At 36.0% G+C, this 20,358-nt stretch overlaps 1 protein-coding gene across 1 annotated transcript; it reads right to left on the bottom strand.

The window, feature by feature from the left end:
* Window positions 1-1,443: 1,443 nt before the first annotated feature.
* TDO2 (tryptophan 2,3-dioxygenase) lies at window positions 1,444-18,972 on the bottom strand. Its single transcript, XM_046656639.1, has 12 exons — window positions 18,841-18,972; window positions 18,522-18,627; window positions 16,929-17,019; window positions 14,918-14,988; window positions 13,683-13,810; window positions 12,303-12,489; window positions 10,699-10,806; window positions 7,163-7,274; window positions 5,942-5,999; window positions 4,661-4,740; window positions 3,875-3,965; window positions 1,444-1,983 (listed from the first exon to the last, which is right to left on the bottom strand). Exons 1-12 carry the CDS (start codon window positions 18,873-18,875, stop codon window positions 1,830-1,832), a joined length of 1,221 nt encoding a protein of 406 aa, XP_046512595.1. The 5' UTR covers window positions 18,876-18,972; the 3' UTR covers window positions 1,444-1,829.
* Between the last annotated feature and the right edge of the window lie 1,386 nt (window positions 18,973-20,358).

Raw genomic sequence — 20,358 nt, 5'->3', positions numbered from 1 at the left:
AGTTTGAAGAGGGGCAAGGGGAGAAGCTAGCGCTGTAAGTTGTTTTGACATTTACATTAAGAATGACTGATATATCCTTTGAAGAAAGCTCTTAAAATTGTATAGCTTGGTCACACCAAGAAATATGGATAAAAAGAACTAAATCCAACCTTTTAGTCTATTAAAAGAATAAACCTTGACAAATAGCATTTACTTCAAGATTCCAAGGCATGTTGGTGACAGAACATCTATTAACATATTTTTTATTACTTCATGAGAAAAAGCAAAGATTATAAGATAAGTATTTTTATCCCCGTTATGTAGATAGGAAACTGGGTTTAAACTGGTGTTTGTACCAAAGTAAATGGTTAATAAATGGCAAAGCCACGATTTTCTCCCAAGTTTGCTGATTTCAAAGCTAGTCCCCTTAGCCATTATGCTACCTTATCAGAAGAAACTTGCAGTTGAGGGGCCGGCTGAGTGGCCAAGTGGTTGTTTGCGCGTACCGCTTTGGTAGCCCAGGGTTTCACTGGTTTGGATCCTGGGCGTGGACCTAGCACTGCTTATTAAGCTGTGCTGCGGTGGCGTCCCACATAGCACAACTAGAAGAACCTACAGTTAGAATATACAACTATGTACTGGGGGTCTTTGGGGAGAAGAAAAAAAAAAAGAAGATTGGCAACAGATGTTAGCTCAGGGCCAATCTTTAAAAAAAAATTTTGCAACCAAGACCAAAGTATAGTTCAGTTCCATCAAGAACTTGCTGCTTGCTGTAAGCACTCCAGGTCAAGATTGATGTACATTTTAGATCTTTTGATGATAATTTCTACTCTCCTCATAACAGAAATTTAACTAAGTATTAATATCCAGGATAAGCTAGAAAAAGAAGAATGAAACTCATGTCTGATCTAAGCTCTTAGCTAAATATTTTTTCGTTAGAAACTGGGTCATTGCCGAGTTTGTTTACTTCTCCTTTCTTCGGGAAAGAACACTCTTCTTCACTTGAGGGAGCTACTGCTCATTCCTGCCTCAGTCCTGTTGTGTATTAGAGTTGACTCTACCTTCCAGACCACAAGCCGTGGAGCTGGGAAGAGCACCTTTGTCCTTCTGGGAGTCCAGAGGTGCTGGAAGCTGGGACCCAGCCTGAGGAACGAGCTGATCTACAACAGGGAAAAATAAAGCCAACACCCACAGAAAAGAAGAGATGAGACGGAGAGTCCTCAAAGTGTGCAGGAATCTAGTACTCCAGGAACTAGATCTATCCCGTTGGCCTCAGAGCTCCCTAGACTCCCTTCAATTCTTCAAGCTGGTGGGGTAATTGTCCAGTAAATCCCCTGTGGGAAAAGCTTCAGATAGATTTCTGTCATTGGTCATCAAGCGTCCTCACAAATACAAGTGATGTTTCCTAAACAATATATGCAAAAAGACTAATTTTTATTATTTTAAAAAAATTTTGATTCATCATTTTTGTATAGAATGATACATTTTATTGCATAAAATATTTGAAATAGCAGAAGTTTACAGCTTATAATGGATTAAACAATGAGATGATCTGTTAAATGGTTACATTAAGGTAAGTATCAGGGAACATTAGGTTCTTAATAGGAAAACACCCTATGTACGATGTTCCAATTTAATGGAATTAATTTCTTATTTTAGTGCTTACTCTTATATCATCACAAAAATGAAGGAATAAAATTGTTTCCAAGCTTGAATCAGAGTGCCACAGTGCTTAACTATGTATATACGTATCTTACAATAAGACTTGTTGTGTATTCATGATAATTCATAGAAAATTTTAAAAAACGGACTGATAAATTGCTGTTCTTCAAAGATTTTTGCAGATGATTTTAATCTGATTCATCACTGCTGAAGTAAGAGCTGTCACAATATTCAGCCGTGTAAAGGAATTTATGAATAATCGGGTTCATCTTCGGTATCCAGTGTCGAGGAACCAGATATGTTGAAAGATTAAATAAATCTACAAATACCTTGTACCTGTCACTGGAAAAACACATATATACAGATGTTTTAGATTTATTGACATGAAATATTTAAAATTTTCCATCAAAAAATTTCATTTCTCAGAAAATATTTTGCTGTAATTAGTATTCAATATTATATTTTATTATATATTACATGTTGTGTGTATCATATATGTTAAATAGTATTAGAATTAAGATTGCCTCATTTTTATTCCATATCTGAATTCATGCCTGTAAAGCAGTATTATGTGTTTCATTGATCTTGACCAGTCTTGTTCAGATTAAAATCTAGAGTTTTACTATTGTCATGCTATCTCCTTAAAGATAAGGGTATGTTTTTGTTTGTTTTTGAGGAAGATTAGCCCTGAGCTAACATCCATGCCCATATTCCTCTACTTTATATGTGGGACCCTGCCACAGCATGGCTTGATAAGTGGTGTGTGGGTCCGCACCCAGGATCCGAAGCAGCGAACCCCAGGCCACTGCAGCAGAGTGCAGGAACTTAACCGCTGCACCACCAGGCTGCCCCAATAAGGGTGTGTTCTTGTTTCTGACTTTTAAATGACAGTATGCAAAATAATAAATTTAAAGCATACAGAGTTCTTAGTTGTTCATTTAAATATATTTCCCACCTGCAGAGTAGCTGCTAAGTAACTACCATGAATGGATTAATAAATTGAAATGCCATTTTAGATTCATAATAAATGTCTATAGGAGGGATTTTGACATTTAAAATTCCTTTTATGTTTGTTAGTCAACTATTTTAACTGTTTCAGTCTTATAACAGAAGAGTGTTTGCCTTTGAAGTCAAATTTTGGTTCAAATTTTGTTTGTCACTTGCACATCATGTGACCTTGGACAAGTTGTCTAAACCTCAACGTCTTGGTTTTTAACTCTGTAAAATAAAAACTACAATCTCTTCCTCTGGCCAGGGCTTTGTGAAGACTTAATGAGACAGTGACACACTAGAAATGCTGTTTGTGTTCATTATTCCCACCACCCACTGATGTGTGTGTTCGTTTTGTACACCCAATCATTTCATGCCTATAGGATTTGCTCCCAGGGAAAGAGGAAATATGTAACAATTGTGAAAATTTGAATCAATAAATTTTATAAATCATTCAGTTTAGAGTTTATTCCCAGGGAAAGTGAAAGTGTGTAAAAATGATGAAAAACAGAACTTGGTGCATTTTATAACTTAGTCTGGTAGTAAGAGTAGTGAGGAAAACAATGTGCTGTAAAGAATTCTGGAGACTGAATGTGAAATATCTAATTTATTCTTGTGCTTATTCTCCTGCCGCAGGGGCCTTGTAAGTTTCCCAGTTTTCAGGTGTATCTGTTTATATATCCATGTATCTACAATGTTGTGAATATTAAATAAAATAAGGGTACGTGTAGAAATCTGTCTATCATTTTAAATGCTCAATAAATGTTGACCTTTTTCCTTGTAAACAATATGAAAATGGCACTTTTTGGAGTAGATGGAAACAGTTTTTATACTATAAAATAGAGTCATATCAGGAAACAAGACACTTTTTTAGGTGTGTCAGTTACATTAGTGGAATTAGTGATAACTGTTTTAGTCTAGTCCAAACTTGAGCCGGATGAGTTGAGAACATTTCTACCTGGATTAACTCCTTCATATCCTCACAGGTCACGCAGCCATTCGTACTCTGCCCCTTTTCATCCCAGGATCAAAATGATGAACTTTCAGAACTAAGGATTTTTTACAGTGTCCTCCAAAGGTTCTAACAGGAATACCTTAATCTATCTACAAATGTGCTGTCAGCAGTTCAGACAGGAGCAAGTATAAATGACTTTTTCTAGATAATACACACATATATATATATGGAGAAACAAAACATTCGTGACTTCCACCAAGATAAAAAGGTGAATCTCTCCCATCTTACCTCACTGTTGAGCGCAGGTACTGATAGCCAGAGGACCCACCAGTGCCAGCTTTGCTGCCCAGCATTCTGTGCACCATGCACACGTGGTTATCTAGGCAAACACACAAATTAACTCCATGGATATATTTCTCCCATTAGTTACACGATGTTCTAAATATAAGAGATTGGTAATGATAATTGCTTCTGAGAAAAGGCTCACACCTTATCACTTAACCATATGGAAGTTTCACGTGTGGGAGCCAGATGAGACCAGTAGGTTGCCTGGCACCCCACTTGGCACCCAACTTCATTCAGGCTACATGCATTTGACTCCAACCATCATTACATTTAGCCTGCCAACACAATATGGGAGAGCAGGGCCATGTTATGACCTTCATGAGCCCTCACCACTTTTGTCTTTATAGTTTCCTTCCTCTATTTAAAAAAAAACAACTATCAAAATTATATTTTAAAGTTGTATTGGCATAAAGATGAGTAATTATTATATATTAAAACATTTTCTTTGCCCTAAAGTTCATTTTTTTCCTTCTGATTATCAAATAGAACGTTTTCATGGGCCCCCAAAGCTACTGCAGGCCTAGGCATTGTGCCTGCTGTGTATTCTGGGCAAGATGGCCCTGGGAGAGAATAACTGTCAAGCTGATTTAAAAAAAGAAAAAACAATCTTCTCACATACAAAGGAGAGAAGAAAAGAGAGAGAGGGAAGGAGGGCAGACAGAAGAAGAAATGGTGGGTAAAGGGACGGGATAGGGGAGAAGGAGTCTGAGGGTCAAGGGGAGGCCTTACATCTCCATTTGGTCATGAGTGTGTCTATGTCCATAAGAGACGTCAGTAACTGAAAAGGGACCTGGAATCTAGGCTCTTCCCTAAAGGAAAAATGAGAAGAAGAGATCTATTCAAGTAAATCCAGTGTATTAGGAAGAGCTTGAGTTTATTATAATCTGTTGGCTCTGGAAACAAATGTCAACTTTGCCTCTTAAGAGCTGTGGCTGCTTTGGATTACTCTCTCAGTCTTAGTTTCTTCATTTCAAAAATGGGGATACTACCACTCAGCTTGCAGCATTTGTTTAAAAAGTCTAGAACATTCCATGTAATATACATGAAGTAACCAGTCAGACTCACACCTAACATCAATCCTCATTAAAAGGCAGACATATATATAATCTCAGATTTCCCAGCTAATTATAGTCAATAACTTCTAGGCTGAGATGTTAAAACAAAAAAACAAAGACAGCTTTTTATTTCCTCTAATATATTTTACCCCCTTTTTCATCTAATCTTTCAACTGTCTCAGTGCATTTTCTGCTTAGGATTCACAAACTTGAGTGGCATACATTTAGTAAGAGTTTAGGAAAAGAGTCAAAGGATTTTGCTTGTGTTGCCATTCTGAAGAAACAAGTTCGAGAGGATTACAAAATTAAATAAATACAGGTAAGCAAGACCTCCAATAAACATAGATATTTTATGTTTGCTTTTTGCTTGTGTGCTATCCATTGTTCTGACACATTTATTTAATTCATGGAACATGAAGATGGAACTTTTGTAAGATGGAGTAGGAGTACACGGACATTTAAGGACACTTCAAATGATTTAGACATCAAGACAATTTTACTTGAAACTGCTGAATAAATAGAACAGCGGTTTAGAAGGTGTTTTTACTTTATCCAGTTTTGCTTTTCATTTTATAGAACAAAAATAACTCTATAACATTATTTAATGACAACACATTTCATGACTGAGTTTCTGAGATAGATTAAATTTTGGCACTTTAGGACACTTAATGCCACATAATACTTGCTAGAATTTAATAAAAAGAATATTTGATTAATTTGTGTATATATATATATGTGTGTGTTTTTTAATCTACTACAGAGATGAAGTTATTCTCTTACTATTTAGATTAAAAAAAAAAACCGTGAAACTTCACAATTAATTATTTTGTAAATTTGCCCCCAAACTAAATTACTTTTTAAAACTGTAATTACAGTTTATAAGCTTCATACTTGATGTGCTTTCTATATCCACTCCTCGATTTTAACTTCTACTTCTCTTCTGATTTGCTTTTACCTGTAAAAATATATCATCAAGGCCCCCTGAAGCGCTCTATATGATAATCGTCTGTCACCTGCAAGATACACAGTAAGTGTTTATTGAATGGGTGATTTAAGGCAGTCTTGTCTTACTTTGGCATCATTATCTTAAATAATTGTTATATGTTTTTTGAAAATGATGTGTTAGTTTAACTTTCTTATTCTTTAGCTTGAATTTGGAAAACTAGCATTTAAAATATTATTTTAATATTGAATGTTAAAAGGCAAATTAAAAGTATATGTAATCTTTAAAATTTCACTTTTATGTCATGTTAGGAAAACATCATACAGAAAATACTTAACTTCCATGATAGAACATATTTTTCAAATAAAATAATACGATGACTTACTTTTCAAAAAGTTAAACCAGATTCTTTCCAAGTTTCATTTGAAAGTAGTTTTCTCTAATTCACTTAAAATTACTTAAAATCTCCTGGCTTCAAGGAGCACAACCGTCATACAAAATCTCATATATGCGTTTTAAGGAAAGACTTTGCTCTGTCTGCAGGAAAACAAGGTTTGCTATTCTTTACTGAGGTTTTATAGAAAACTGAGGCTAACAACCTTTAAGATTATAGAATTCAACACTAATTTCATATACTGCTCTGCCTTGTACTTGTATTACCAAAATTAATTTTTACTTCTATTCTGTTGCCAAAAGATTTATAGGTACTTTATAATAAAAGTTCCGAATAAAAATGAGCACAAAATTTTCAAACAGATTAAAGAGTTAAATGATGAAAATATTAATTACACTTATCAATTAGTTTCAGAAAATAATAGCTCAATATTAATTATGCCAGAAGTCTAAATGTGTGCTTTTCCTGATCTGTGGGAAACTTATTTCCTCTGCCAAGCCACCCCAGCCTCATAATAGAGTTAATCCTTTCCTTTTCTACTGCTACTGTAGTATTTACAACTACACTGCTTGTCTTCACTTCTGTTCCTATTAATCTGTGAACTACTTGAAAAACCATATTCGATTTATCTTGGTATCCCTCATGGCTGACACAGATTGGGAAGGTTTCCGCTAATGTCTTTAGGCATTTAAACCTGTTAACACAGGGCTATCATTCATAATATTAACCCATTTCTTGTTTCTGAATGGATTATTGATTTTCATTTTATTTCTCCCAAGTCGGGCCTGATATTTTGATCTGCTCAGATTGCAGGGTAACAATCCACAGATTAAAAATACCTTTACTAAGTAGATGTTCATGACGTTTCTCATCAAATAAGGAGAGTAACACCTCTCTTTGCTTTTGAAATTCAGCCATTTGTTCCTCCTTTTCCTCCGACTCTTCCTTAGCCTTTGGGGAAAATACTGCATTAATATTCCCGAGAGAGAATAGATTCTTATTTTAGAAAACACTGTTTGTGAGAAATAGCCTTGCCTATTGCAGAAAGGATGCACTTGGAATATTTGCCATATCATCTGACGGTACAACTTGGAAATTATGGCTTATGAGAGGGATATTCTTCACACTTAATGATTCTGTTTTTTTATTTAAGTTTAAATGATTTGTCAATCTTAAATATTTTCTTCATAAATATAGTGAGAAAAGAACTCAGATGGGTGAAACTGGAGGTAACTACAAGTGGTCAATAATGATCTAATTTTAGATAGCAATCATTTAACATAGGAAGTAAAGTAATTCTACTTAGGAAAAGTCAGGAATTCCTAGTCAGAAAAGCTATTAACTCTATTGAAATTCTATATTTACTATTGTATTCTGTAAATATAATTTCTTTAATATTTTTTACTCAATATTTTTACTCTTTTGATATCTATTGATTTGTTTAAGGAAATTCTTATTTATTTATTTATTTATTTTTTTTTGCCTACAACACATGCTCTTCTTATAACTCAATTCCTTGAGATGGAGCAAAAATTAGTTAACCCAATTATCTTCAATTCTGCAGAACAACCACACTGTGTGGTAAGAACTTGTATGCACGTTATTGTCGATTAATTACTCATGTACTCAGTAAATTTCAGGCTAAGGTGATAGAGATAAAATTGCGAGCAAAAATTGAGTTCTCTGATCTCATGCAGTTTATTATCTGGTGAGAATAAGACATTGAACGAACAGTCACCACAGCGTTAAATTGCTACCAGGGACGGTGGTATCCAAGAGCAGGATAGTGCTGTAATCACTGACAGTAGAAGGGAGGTCAGGAAAGACCTTCCTAAAGGAGTTTTCCTTGAGCCAAGACCTGAAGAATAGGAAGGAGTTACCTGGGAAAGAACATTCCAAGCCAGAGAGAACATATAAAAGATTCTATGGTAGGAAATTCAAAGAACTAAATTCAGCATAAAGGAAATCCAGGATGATTGGACCACATGAGATCATGAAACACCTTGCAAACCATGTTGGGAATTTTTGTCTTTATCCTGAAAACAATGTGGAGACATCAAAGGGTTTTGTGCAAAAGGAAAATGTAATCAGATTTGCATTTTGAAAAAATTGCTCAAATTGCTGTTTGGAGAATAAATTGGAATGGAGCTATATATATATAAAAGTGAGAGACACAGAATAATTGAGAGAATATTACTTTAGTCTCAGTTGAAAACAACGGCAGTTTGTACTTGATTGATGGTGGTAGATTAAAGGCAGATATTTCAGAGCTATTTAGGTGGTAAAATTGGTAGGATTTGGTGATAGCTTAAAGAAGTGGTTGAGGAAGAGGGAGGTGCCAAGTATCAATGGTACACGTCTGACTTGACAAACTAGATGGCCTATAGGAGAAAAACTTCAACTTGGGGGCTGGCCCAGTGGCGCAGCAGTTAAGTGCGCACCTTCCGCTTCAGCGGCCCGGGGTTCACCGGTTCGGATCCCCGGTGCAGACATGGCACTACTTGGCAAGCCAAGCTGTGGTAGGCATCCCACATATAAAGTAGAGGAAGATGGGCACGGATGTTAGACCAGGGCTAGTCTTCCTCAGCAAAAAGAGGAGGATTGGCAGATGTTAGCTCAGCGCTAATCTTCCTGGCGGGGAGGAGGGGGGAAGAGAGAAAATAAAAAAAAAAAACAAAAACAAACTTCAACTTGGAAAGACCAAGTTGAAGAAGAGTAGAAGGAAGGGGAAATTTTTTTAAGTTTGGCTTTATCAGAGTGTTTTTGAAAGAAGCAGGAGGAAATGTAAACTAGGGTGTTAAATATATGATCTAGCTATCTAAGCTAGAGATAACTTTTGAGAATTATTGGTGTGTAAATAGCTACTGAAGCAGTGGGTACCAATGAGTTCATCTAGTGAAAGAGCACAGAGAGAGAATACAATGCATCTAAGACAATGCATTGCAAGACCCCACCATTTATTGTTCTGAGAGAGGAAAATGAGCCAATAAAGGAAATAGAGAAATAAGGGCCCGAGAATTAGATGAAGATAGAATGTTGTGTGCCAAATCCAAGGGGGAAAATGGGTTCAAAAAGGAGTAAATAATCATGAGTATTGAATGTCACTGGGAGGTCAAGTAAAATGAAGATAATAAATGGCCATTGGATTTATATATAGGGAGGCCATTTGTGAATCACGGGGCAAGAAGACGGATTGGATTGGGTTCAGGATTAGATGGGGGATAAAGAAATAATTACGTTAACTACTCTATATCCCTGGTGGTCTTGTGGTTAGGATTTGTCGTTCTCACCACCACTGCCCAGGTTCGTTTCCCGTCAGGGAACCACACCTGTCTGCTGGTTGTCATACTGTGGCAGCTGTGGATTGCTGTGATGCTGAAAGCTATGCCACCAGTATTTCAAATACCCACAGAATCACCCATAGTGGACAGGTTTCAAGCGAGCTTCCAGACTAGACAGAGTAGGAAGAAGGACCTAGCCATCCACTTCCAAAAAAATTGGCCGTGAAAACCCTGTGAACAACAGTGGAGCATTATCTGATCTAGGGCCAGAAGATGAGAGGATGGTGCACAAAAGCCAGGCAGGGTTCCGCTCTGTTGTACACAGGGTCTCTAAGAGTTGGAATCCACTGGATGACACTAACAACAACAAACTATTCTAAATACTTTACAGATATTAAGCTAACTTAGTGCTCATCATAATTCTTTGAGATAGATCCTCTTATTTTCTATTTTACCAATGATGAAAGTGAGGCAAAGAGAGGATAGCTAACAGAAGAAGTTCGATGTCTCACAGTTGTTAAGAGGTGGAGGGGAGATTTGAATACATGGAGTGTGACTTCCAAGGCCCTGCACACAAGGACTACCTGGCACAGCCTCTCAAGAGAGAGAATTGAAACAACTCTTTCAAGCCATTTAGTCATGAAGCCAGAATGAGGGGCTTGTAACTTGAGGGCAATTGAGGAATCAACAGTATTTTTTTTAAGTGAGAGAAACTTGACATTGTCTGAGAGCCAACGGGAAGGACCCAGCAAATATATATAAAAGTGAAGGGAAAATTAAATGGCTAAATATATTTGGTTAACTGGTCTTTTGTGTGCCTACTTCTGTCAAAAGAAACGAAAGAAAAAAGTCTAGTAATCTCATTTCTTTAGCACAGACAAAATCTTGTCTACAATGAACTCCTTAACTTAATATGATTTTTATTGCACATAAATAAAATGAAATAAATCTTGTAACATATTTCAAGCAAAGGCACTTGGAAGGAAAAATATTGGAAAAATGAAAGGTTAAGAGAAAAGTGGAGAATTGTTAAAATAAAATTCCCAATACTTTTTCTGTAGTAAACTTAAATTTACTTAAAGCATCGTAAATACCTGAAGTTTTGTGAATTCTTCTTGCAGCCCTTGGACAATATTTGTTTCTAACTTTTCCCAGAAGTTAAATCCATGTGGCTCTAAACCTGGTGTTCGTTCCAGCCATGCCTTAAGAAAATATTATTTTTAAGTGAATACATTGTAAAAGTTAATATATGTAAAATAAATTGTAACTAACATTTAGAACTTGAAACAGGAAATCTTCACGGTTTTGAGAAACATACATCATAAGTTTTCTATTTGTAAATATTTTCTCTTTCCTTTCAATTTCTTCATTTACAAAATAGCAACTTATTATATTTTATTTTCTTCATCTGTAAGGCAGTCATATTAATAATGTTTACTCTTTATTAAGACGTTACTATAGAAATCTCTATTTTGTTCTGTAAATCTACGCACATATCTAAACATTGTTTCAATGAAGTCTTCTGCTTTATCCTCAAAATACCTTACGTCTTGGGAACAGAAGGAATTATGGCATGTAAAAGATAGGATCTCTTCTAAATGCATGGTGAACTTAGTCACTTTGAAATCAACTAACAACTCAACTATTTTAAGATTCCCCAAGACTTTTTAATCCAGAAATAAAACTGAATTCATGCATATCTGTGGGTTCTCATTTAACCTATTTTTGGTTTTGAAATTAGCTTTGTAGTTCTTTCTCTCTCTATCTTTATAAACATTTTTATGGCATTATATGCAATATATTAACCTAAATCTACATTTACAATACCCACGGGATTAGTGAGCAGGGTATAATTCACTAAAAGGAAAGTTTTATTTGCAAAGGAAAGGCTTTCAGAAGGAAATCAAGACTATACAATCCTTATTCAGTAATTTATGTGTGAAGAAACAAATTAATAATTCCTCAAGACTATTTATAGACCGATGGGAAATTAAAATATGAAGGAAAAATTCTGAAGAGTATACTCTTAGTAGCTGAGTTTAATTGAGAAAAATACACAACTTTCAATTACGGAACATTGTAAAGAAATAAACTCAGGGCCGGCCCGGTGGCATAGTGGCAAAGTTCGCATGCTCTGCTTCAGCGATCCAAGGTTCACTGGTTCAGATCCTGGGTGCAGACCCAGCACTGCTTATGAAGCCATGCTGTTGCAGGCGTCCCACATAAAAAGTAGAGGAAGATGCGCACAGATGTTAGCTCAGGGCCAATCTTCCTCAGCAAAAAGAGGAGGATTGGCAGTGGGTGTTAGCTCAGGACTAATCTTCCTCAAAAACAAAAAAGAAAGAAATACAAATAAAAAAGAAATAAAGCTCATTGAATAACCATAGTCCATTTAAAAATAAGCTAGTTAAATGTTGCTTAATAAGAATGCTTAAAAAGTTTGTTTTAAGAAGATAGTTATTAAATATTAACATCATTGATTATGCAAATATTTCTGAAGTTCTCAAGAATTCTTAATATTTTAAATATATTAATTAGTTGAATTTATGAGTTTAAGTATTTTTACAAATTCTTTCTGTTTTTATTTCCAATGACTGCAACCCAACTTTGAAGATGAGTTTTAAAATTCTGATCTAGTAAAAGCTAAATTAACAAGATGTATTGAATTAGACTTTAGAAATAGTATTTGAGCACGTGCCTCCAACAGTTGCAGAAGTGTTTTTTCCTGCTCGGACTTCAGTAGCAGTTCATTATCTTCTCCTTGGAAGTTATCGCGGTAATGTCTTCTGTTGTAAGGGACTCGCAAACTCTGAAGAACACCGATCTTGTTCTCTAGTAGTCGGAACTGCAGACTCTGGAAGCCTGATGCTGGAGATAAGTACTCTCTTGGAGAATAAACAGGGGAGGGTGAGAGAAGACACAAGAAGAGAAGAGTTGACATCGTGAATTCCTGCAATGATTTCTTCTATTGCAAAAGGTTGTCAGTTTCACTCTCCTAGATATCACCAAGAACACAGACCCACAACTACTTAGAGTTGGACCTCGATTTGGACCTTTCTGAAATAAGGAAAATGAACTACTTAAACATCATTGTCGCTGTCAGTCAATTAGTTTAAAGTTGGAGTGCATTTTTAGTTTGTGAAATGTCACATTCGGGTGTGCCGAGTACTAAATTTTTTCCTAAGATAAAGACAAGTGGTTATTGAGCAATATTTTCTATTCAATGGTGCTAAAAAACTCTTTATAAATATTATTCAGTCCCTCCTAAAAGTTATGTTCTTGGATATTACTGTTAATTTCACTGCCTAGTATTATTATGAGCACCAGCGAAATACTGCAAGTAAAACAAATGGGATATTGCCTAGCACAAAAACATCCTTTTGATTGCCTAGGCCATCAAAAAATGTTATTACTCCCACCTCACACAACCACTCAAATTCTTGTACTCTTGTAAATTTCCTTCACCTAATTTGTACTAAGACTTCAATTTTTTAAATCCACCACAAAGGAATTCTACTACTTTTCCTTTGGTTGTCAAACATGTTGGAGACACTGCCTATTACATCATTGAATGCACCTGATAAGAACATTTGTTCTCAAATTTTGGTATGGAAAATCCTTTTTTTTTTTTTGATATATATATGGCTTTGGCTGCCTGGAAATGCAGAACTGAAATTTATGTTCAACCTATAAATTGTACTGACACTTTTGGTGACAGGCTTTTCTGTATATTACTCCTATTTCTCTTTTTAGTTTTTAATTATTTTAATTTAGTTATGTGTATTATATTATCCATTTTAGCCATTTTGGTTAGTTGTCTGAAATCCTTCTTGGATAAAAACATGGCACACAACAATGAATTGAAACTAATTGACCATATTATGTTTGTATGTAAAAGTGAGCGATGAAATGTTTTCGATAACTTCTCAAAGTCTTTGTGATTAAGACTCTCAAGTGCTTATAGTGATGAAGTGTCAGTAGAAGAGGTTTCTCACGTCACACAACACACATGTTCTCCTTTTCCCCCACCAGAATGAGAAGGTAAATCCCACTGCGTTATTACACCACAAGTGCACACCTGAAGTCATTGAAGTCCAAGGCTGTCATCGTTTCCAGAACAGAAAACTGCTGTACCAGCAGCTTAAGGATCACGACCACTCGGTGCATCCGGGTAACAACCTTAAGCATATTCCTTTCATCCCTGACCTGATGGTTAGGAAATGAAACACTGAGTAATCAATTCTACTTATTAGAAGATACAAAATAGACTATAAATAGCAATGCATTCCTAATCATTTTATCCATATTTTAAAGAAGAACATTAGAACTAAAATTTACCATAAGTATATGTTGAATTAATAGCAACTCTGAATTGTGTGCAAGGAATATCTGCAAAATCAGAATCAAATCATTTTTCTTTCTTTTAAAATAGAAAATTATATGGAAACAAGTTAGAAGCAATTCTGGAACACAGGTTCCACTGATTTCAAAACAAATTTCTCTCTAGTTTTGCTTTAAAGAATAAAGTTCAAGGTATCACAGAAGCTTCTGGGTGAGGATTAAGCAACACCTGGACAAATCTGCTCTTCACTGAGGGTCAAAGTTGCCATTGACATCAGTGGGAATTGTATGCACTTATGTAAGAAGAGAACTGTCTGTGTTTGGATGTTCTATCTTTTCCAGCCCCTCTTGGAGCAGAGGCCCAGAGGTAGGGGACCCAAGGGCGTGTCGGGAAGGTGTGTGGGAGCAGGAAGCAGGCTGGGAGGTGGGAAGGTGCAGTTTAGATTTCTGCAGTCACCTGAAGCTCTGCTCTGCTCTTGATGCCCCTTGTCCTTTTCTCCCTTAGTCCCCTCCTCTTTGCCTCTTTTCTCTTTTTCTTCCTCCTGCTACTCTTTTCCTACCTTCTCCTTCTCTTCCTGTTTTATTTTCCTCATTATTGTTGCTATCTTCCCACAGCAAATATTCATCGGAAAGACAATTCTGGCACCTATTAATTAAAGGATCTCTCTTAGCTCTCCTGGCAATCTACCATCATTTATAACAACATTTTGTTAGGGCAAAAGAAAAAATTGGGGGGGGGGGAGTTCTAAACAAGGGGCCTGAAACTGAAATTTGATGGGAACCTGAAAGCAATGTGTAGTTCCAGTGTAGCAATGGCACTGGAAAATATGACTAAAATCTTGTCCACTCAGAAAGGTATTTATTTTCAGTAAGTAATAATTCTAACATTTGATGTTAAAATGTTCTCACTAATAATATTTTCTACATTCTCCAAAAAAAAAATGAAACTAATATTGTGGCATCATAACTCACATGGCCATTCTGAAAGATCTCTCGAACAGAGTCTAATTCCCACAGGATTTGCTTAAACCAGAGTTCATAAGCTGCAATCAGAAAACCATTGTCATTCGGAAAGTTATGGGAGCCTCTTTGACCATAATGATATGAAAGACACGGGAAACACATTGAAAGAGGAATAAAAACGTAACTTAAAAATCAATAAAGGCTGACATAACCCTATTTTGTGTTATAAACAAATACTAATAATCAAGTTATCATAGCTTCCTTTTATTGAATGTTTTAACATGCCAGGCATGTTATCTCCATGTTTTATATTTGTTATTATTACATTGATTTCCCTCAACAAATCTCTTCTTTAGATCCTTTAGAGTATAGCACATAACCAATTTCTAACTTCCCGTATGGAAGCTGGAGGGATGTGGAGAAGCAGAAGTAATACTCAACTTCATCCATAAACTGAGGAACTAGTATTTGGTGTCTAGGGTCTTAGAATATTATGAGGAGGACAAGCTTATGAATAGTTTAAAACTTTGTCACATCCATCTATTTCCCTCAGTATCTAGCACAGTGTTTGGCATAAGAGAAACACTGGGTGATTATGTTATGAATAAACGAATTAAATAGCCAGTGTAGTTATTACTTCAGTGTAGAAAATCAATAACCTCAGACTTCTCTCGTGTACTCCATTTGGTGCTGTTGTATGGGTAAAGGCTATATTTCTGTACTAATTAGGGAAATAAATTACAACTTTAACATTTAAGGAGAGTTTCAGGGATTTGATTTTCATATTTGGACAAAGAGCAAATCAAATATTTCTTGATCAGTTTATGTTTCTATTTTTCAAGTTTAACTTTGTGTGGCTAGTCCCATGACCCATTGAAGGATGGGAGAAAAATCTCCTTATCAAATAATGCTGGCTACTATTTGTTGTATGCATATTATGTGCTATACCTTGGGCTAGGATCTTAATGCACATTATCTCATTTCATCTTCATGAGAACTCTATGAATGTGAAGATACAGTTATTCTTTCCATTAAACAGATGAGGAAATAGAGAGCATTATTGGTGAAGAAACTTGAGCAAGCTCACACAATTTATAATGGTAGACATGGGATTCTAAACAATTTGCTAATTCCGAATTGGTGCCACTCTGCTATGATTTCTCCCCTATTGATTCTGTTTTGAAATGAGCTACCAATAAAAATGTAAACATAAAAACAGGAGAAGTAACACATTAAGCCAATTGTTGTCCATCTTTAATATTTTACTCAGGGTTGACCCTTTTTGCCAGTCAGTGAAGCAAACAAACATTTGAGGAAATGACACAAAGACTGGTAGGGAAAGGTAACACGTCTAGAAATTGGGCACTGACTAGCACGAGCCATTGTGCCCTCATCAGCCAGAGGACAGTATCATGACACCAACAGTCTTGGGGTAAATCTTAATGTTTAGGCGTCATAGACCTTTTTAAGACATGTATTCCTGAAATTTTGCTCACAATTCCAGAGAGTTCAGAGACTTTCTAAACCCCAAAAGTCATGCACTCCTACACTAAAAATCACTGCCCAGAGGTTAGAAGTCTGGGGAGGATAAACACACATTTCAGATAAAATTTACATTTCTGTTTAGTAACAGATTGATGTACAGTTATGTAAAGTCACAATAAATATGTGATCTATTTCTTAAAAGTAGTTTTTTTTAAAGTCCCAAGTTGAAAATAGTAACATCTTAGCTTTCAAATTCTTTGTGAATTTCAAAAGATAGAAAGTTTCCTTGGATTTATGACAAAGCTTAAGTCCTACTGGATCCAATTAGCAGAGAAGTAACGTAAAGAAAACTGTTATAAATCCAAGAGGGAGGTGCTAGGAGAATTTGTCTGGCAGCAAAGTATTCTCAAGCATTTCTAACAAAGGTGATTTCTTAATCTTTCACCATCTTATGGTTAAAAGAATTGCAGCTTTCCTCATTCTTGATACGAAATGCCTGTGGGATAGTTATTGGTCAACCTTCTGTGCAACTTACCTTGGTGAGTTATGATAAAAAGATGTTCATCATGGATTTTATTTCCTTTTACTTCACTTTGAAGTTCCTGTGCACTCAAAACTTTTTCCAACTTTAAACAAAAGAAATAGAAAGACTGATTTTGTACAAACTTCCAGTTATAGGATGAATAAATTATGGGGATCTGATGTATAGCATAGTGATTATAGTTAATAACACTATATTATACACTTGAAATGTGCTAAGAGAGCAGATCTTAAGTGTTCTCGTCACAGGAAAGAAATGGTAATTATGTGATGTGATGGAGGCGTCAGCTAATGCTATGTTAGTAATCATTTTGCAGTATAAGGTGTATCAAGTCAATGTGTTGTATGCCTTAAATTTGCACAATGTTAGATGTTAATTATCTCTTTAAAAAGCTAAAAAAAAGACAAAAGAAAGACTGATTTTTAAGTTGCAGATTTTTTTTTTTGAGGAAGATTAGCCCTGAGCGAACTGCTGCCAATCCTCCTCTTTTCACTGAGGAAGCCTGGCCCTGAGCTAACATCCATGCCCATCTTCCTCTACTTTATATGTGGGACGCCTACTACAGCACGGTGTGCCAAGCGGTGCCATGTCTGCACCCGGGATCTGAACCCTTGAACCCCGGATCCCAGGCCACCGAAGCGGAAAGTGTGCATTTAACTGCTGCGCCACCTGGCAGGCCGTGGAATGTTTTTTAAATTAACTTTAATAATAAGTAGAATACAATACTGAAAAAAAGTCCCCCAAATTCCCAAATTATCAGAAACCAAACTATTTTCTTCTAAACAACTAATGAGTCCTGTCATAAAGAGTGAGTTGAATTTATGATTTTTATTCTTTTCAGAAGTAATTATATTTGGTAAGATTCTACCATAACAAATGCTATTATGACTCATTGAGAAAATCATATCCCTTCTCTCTCTTGAAATGACTATGATAAGAGCTTGATAACTTGCTTAGCTGACTGTGTATCTTCCTCTCTTTTATTCCCCCAAAGAGCCTATTCTGGGAAGATCTTAACATTTTTTTATCCGCTCATCCTTAGAAACCCATCAATGAAGGCATCAACGGCTATAATCATTTCACTTCTTAAAAAATACAGAAGGCAAACAGGCTGAAACTTCCCTTGGAATAATCTCCAAATACCTCATTTGTTAATATCCCTCTTTTACTTACTAACGATTTCAAGAAAATATGTACCCTCAACATTTCTACTTTATTATAAGGGATTTAAAAGAACATTTTCTCTGGATGTGTTTGCAATTGTCCAGGCTGGGATTTATTGACCATGTCTTATTTATACAAGTTACGCAATGCCTGTCAGTTATCTGCGCGTTATCTTATCGTTTAGGGTCTTCAGCCAGATTCCACATTCTCTGCTTTTACTGTGTCTCTTCACGTAGAAGACTCTAGAATTGTTCTAACACAAGTTGAAACAGCACATATTTGTATGAATAGCGATAGCTTTCGGTCCAGAAAACTATTTGGTAACTGAGAAAAAACCAAAAAGACGAAAACATGAAAATGTAGCTTGGGAAAATGTAGTGCCGACTAATGGAAGTGGAACAGTGTGACGACTCTGCCACTTACGTGGAGGTAGTTCCCATAGATCAGTCCTCCTTTGCTGGCTCTATTCACACCCGTTTGTGATTTGTCTTCTTCACTGCCTTCTACAGATAAGTTTTTAAAAGTATACCTGCAGATTAAATAAGTGAGGAGAAAAAAAATAGATCTTGAGAAAGCACAGTAACTAATAATATGAGTGATTGAAATTCTTATTGCTAATTTTTTTCAAGTAGATGATTTTAAAGGTGACGGTTTTCAACGCTCTGAAAATTCAGAAATTAAAGCGTTTATACTTGCCGTTTCTAAGAGCCTAACCGTACTTAGAATAGAGGTAAATACTCACCCAAAGCGGTTTCCTAAAAATGGGCACCCACTCATGGTGAAAATGCACTGGTTGAGAAGCACCAAGGTTTGATCTACAGCTGGCTTTTATACATCCTGCCCACCCTGCACCAGCCAATCAGCTCTCTCCGTGTACTCTTAGCTAGGCTCCCATTTCAATTGGGACGGAAGCTGAACCTCTGTAAACTTTAGGGTGGATTTATGTTGGGGACAGTTTGTTTGCCAGAAAAGTGAGTATTCAGCCAAACTGAATTATGTGACTTGCCAAGTTTCACTTTTGTATCCAAAGCAGCAAACATTAACTAAATCAATAGAGGACAAGTTTTAAAAAAAGATATTTAACTATTCTATTCCAAAAACACATCTGGCGTAGTATTAGGGCATATAAGATGATGACATTGTAAAACAAACATTTGTTTCTCAGTCTTAAATTTGGGTATTCTTATGATGCTTAAGCCAAAAACAGAACTTGAGTGTCTCTGGGGAAAGAAATTCATTACATAACAGAGGCAAGGTACATATTCAAACCCCATTTCCATGCCATCCTCACAGTTCTTCTGGTTTAAATCTCATCTGATAATTTGCATCAGTTAGGCTGCTGTATCATATTGGAACTTAAATGGACATTAGTAATTCACTGTTGACCTGTGGCATACCAATTACAGGGCAGTGGGAATCATCTATATTGGGGTACTTCATCTGTGGAGAATTTAAAAATAATAATAATGTGCCCACAATTCCAAACAATGTCAGTGATAAACTATTCTTCCTAGAAAACATGATTCATTGGCCTAAGTTTTAAACAGTTGCTATGAGGACTGTCGATCCAGGGCAGAAACTCCATCACCCTGTCCTTAGGACACAACTGCTACTCACTCAGAACTACACGTAGACAACATGTCCCATTTATTCAACCCTCTAAAATGGTCAATTATGTCTAATTTACCCAAGTAACTAGAAATCAGAAACCGTTTCTAGTCTTGGCTCTACCACTGACTAATTGTGTGACATGGGAAAAATTGCTTTAACTTCTGTTCATATCAACTTCCTCACCAAAAGAAATGAAGGTGCATACCATTGATTGCAATTTCAAAGATGCTGATCCAGCCTAAAATCCTGATTTTATGACTCTGTAATAAATTATAATGTTTAAAGCAGTTTTACAGAAGGATAAGCCACATGAAAATGCTATGTTATAAAAGAACTGGGAAATCATCAAAACCACATCCTAAACCCCTCATCTTCTCCTTATTTTGTTTAGTTTTTCCTGCAGGGGAAGATTCACCCTGAGCTAACATCTGTTGTCAATCTTCCTCTTTTTTCTTCTTTTTTTCTCCAAAGCCCCAGTGCATGGTTGTATATTGTAGTTGTAAGTCCTTCTGCTTCTTCTATGTGAGCTGCCACCACAGCATGGCTACTGACAGATGGGTGTTGTGGTTCCACAACAGGGAACCGAACCTGGGCCACTGAAGCAATGAAAGTGCTGAACTTTAACCACTAGGCCATCAGGGCTGGCTTC

Source organism: Equus quagga, chromosome 3 (genome assembly GCF_021613505.1).
Source record: "Equus quagga isolate Etosha38 chromosome 3, UCLA_HA_Equagga_1.0, whole genome shotgun sequence".
Lineage (NCBI taxonomy): Eukaryota > Metazoa > Chordata > Mammalia > Perissodactyla > Equidae > Equus > Equus quagga.
This window is presented reverse-complemented; position numbering and strand designations above follow the sequence as displayed.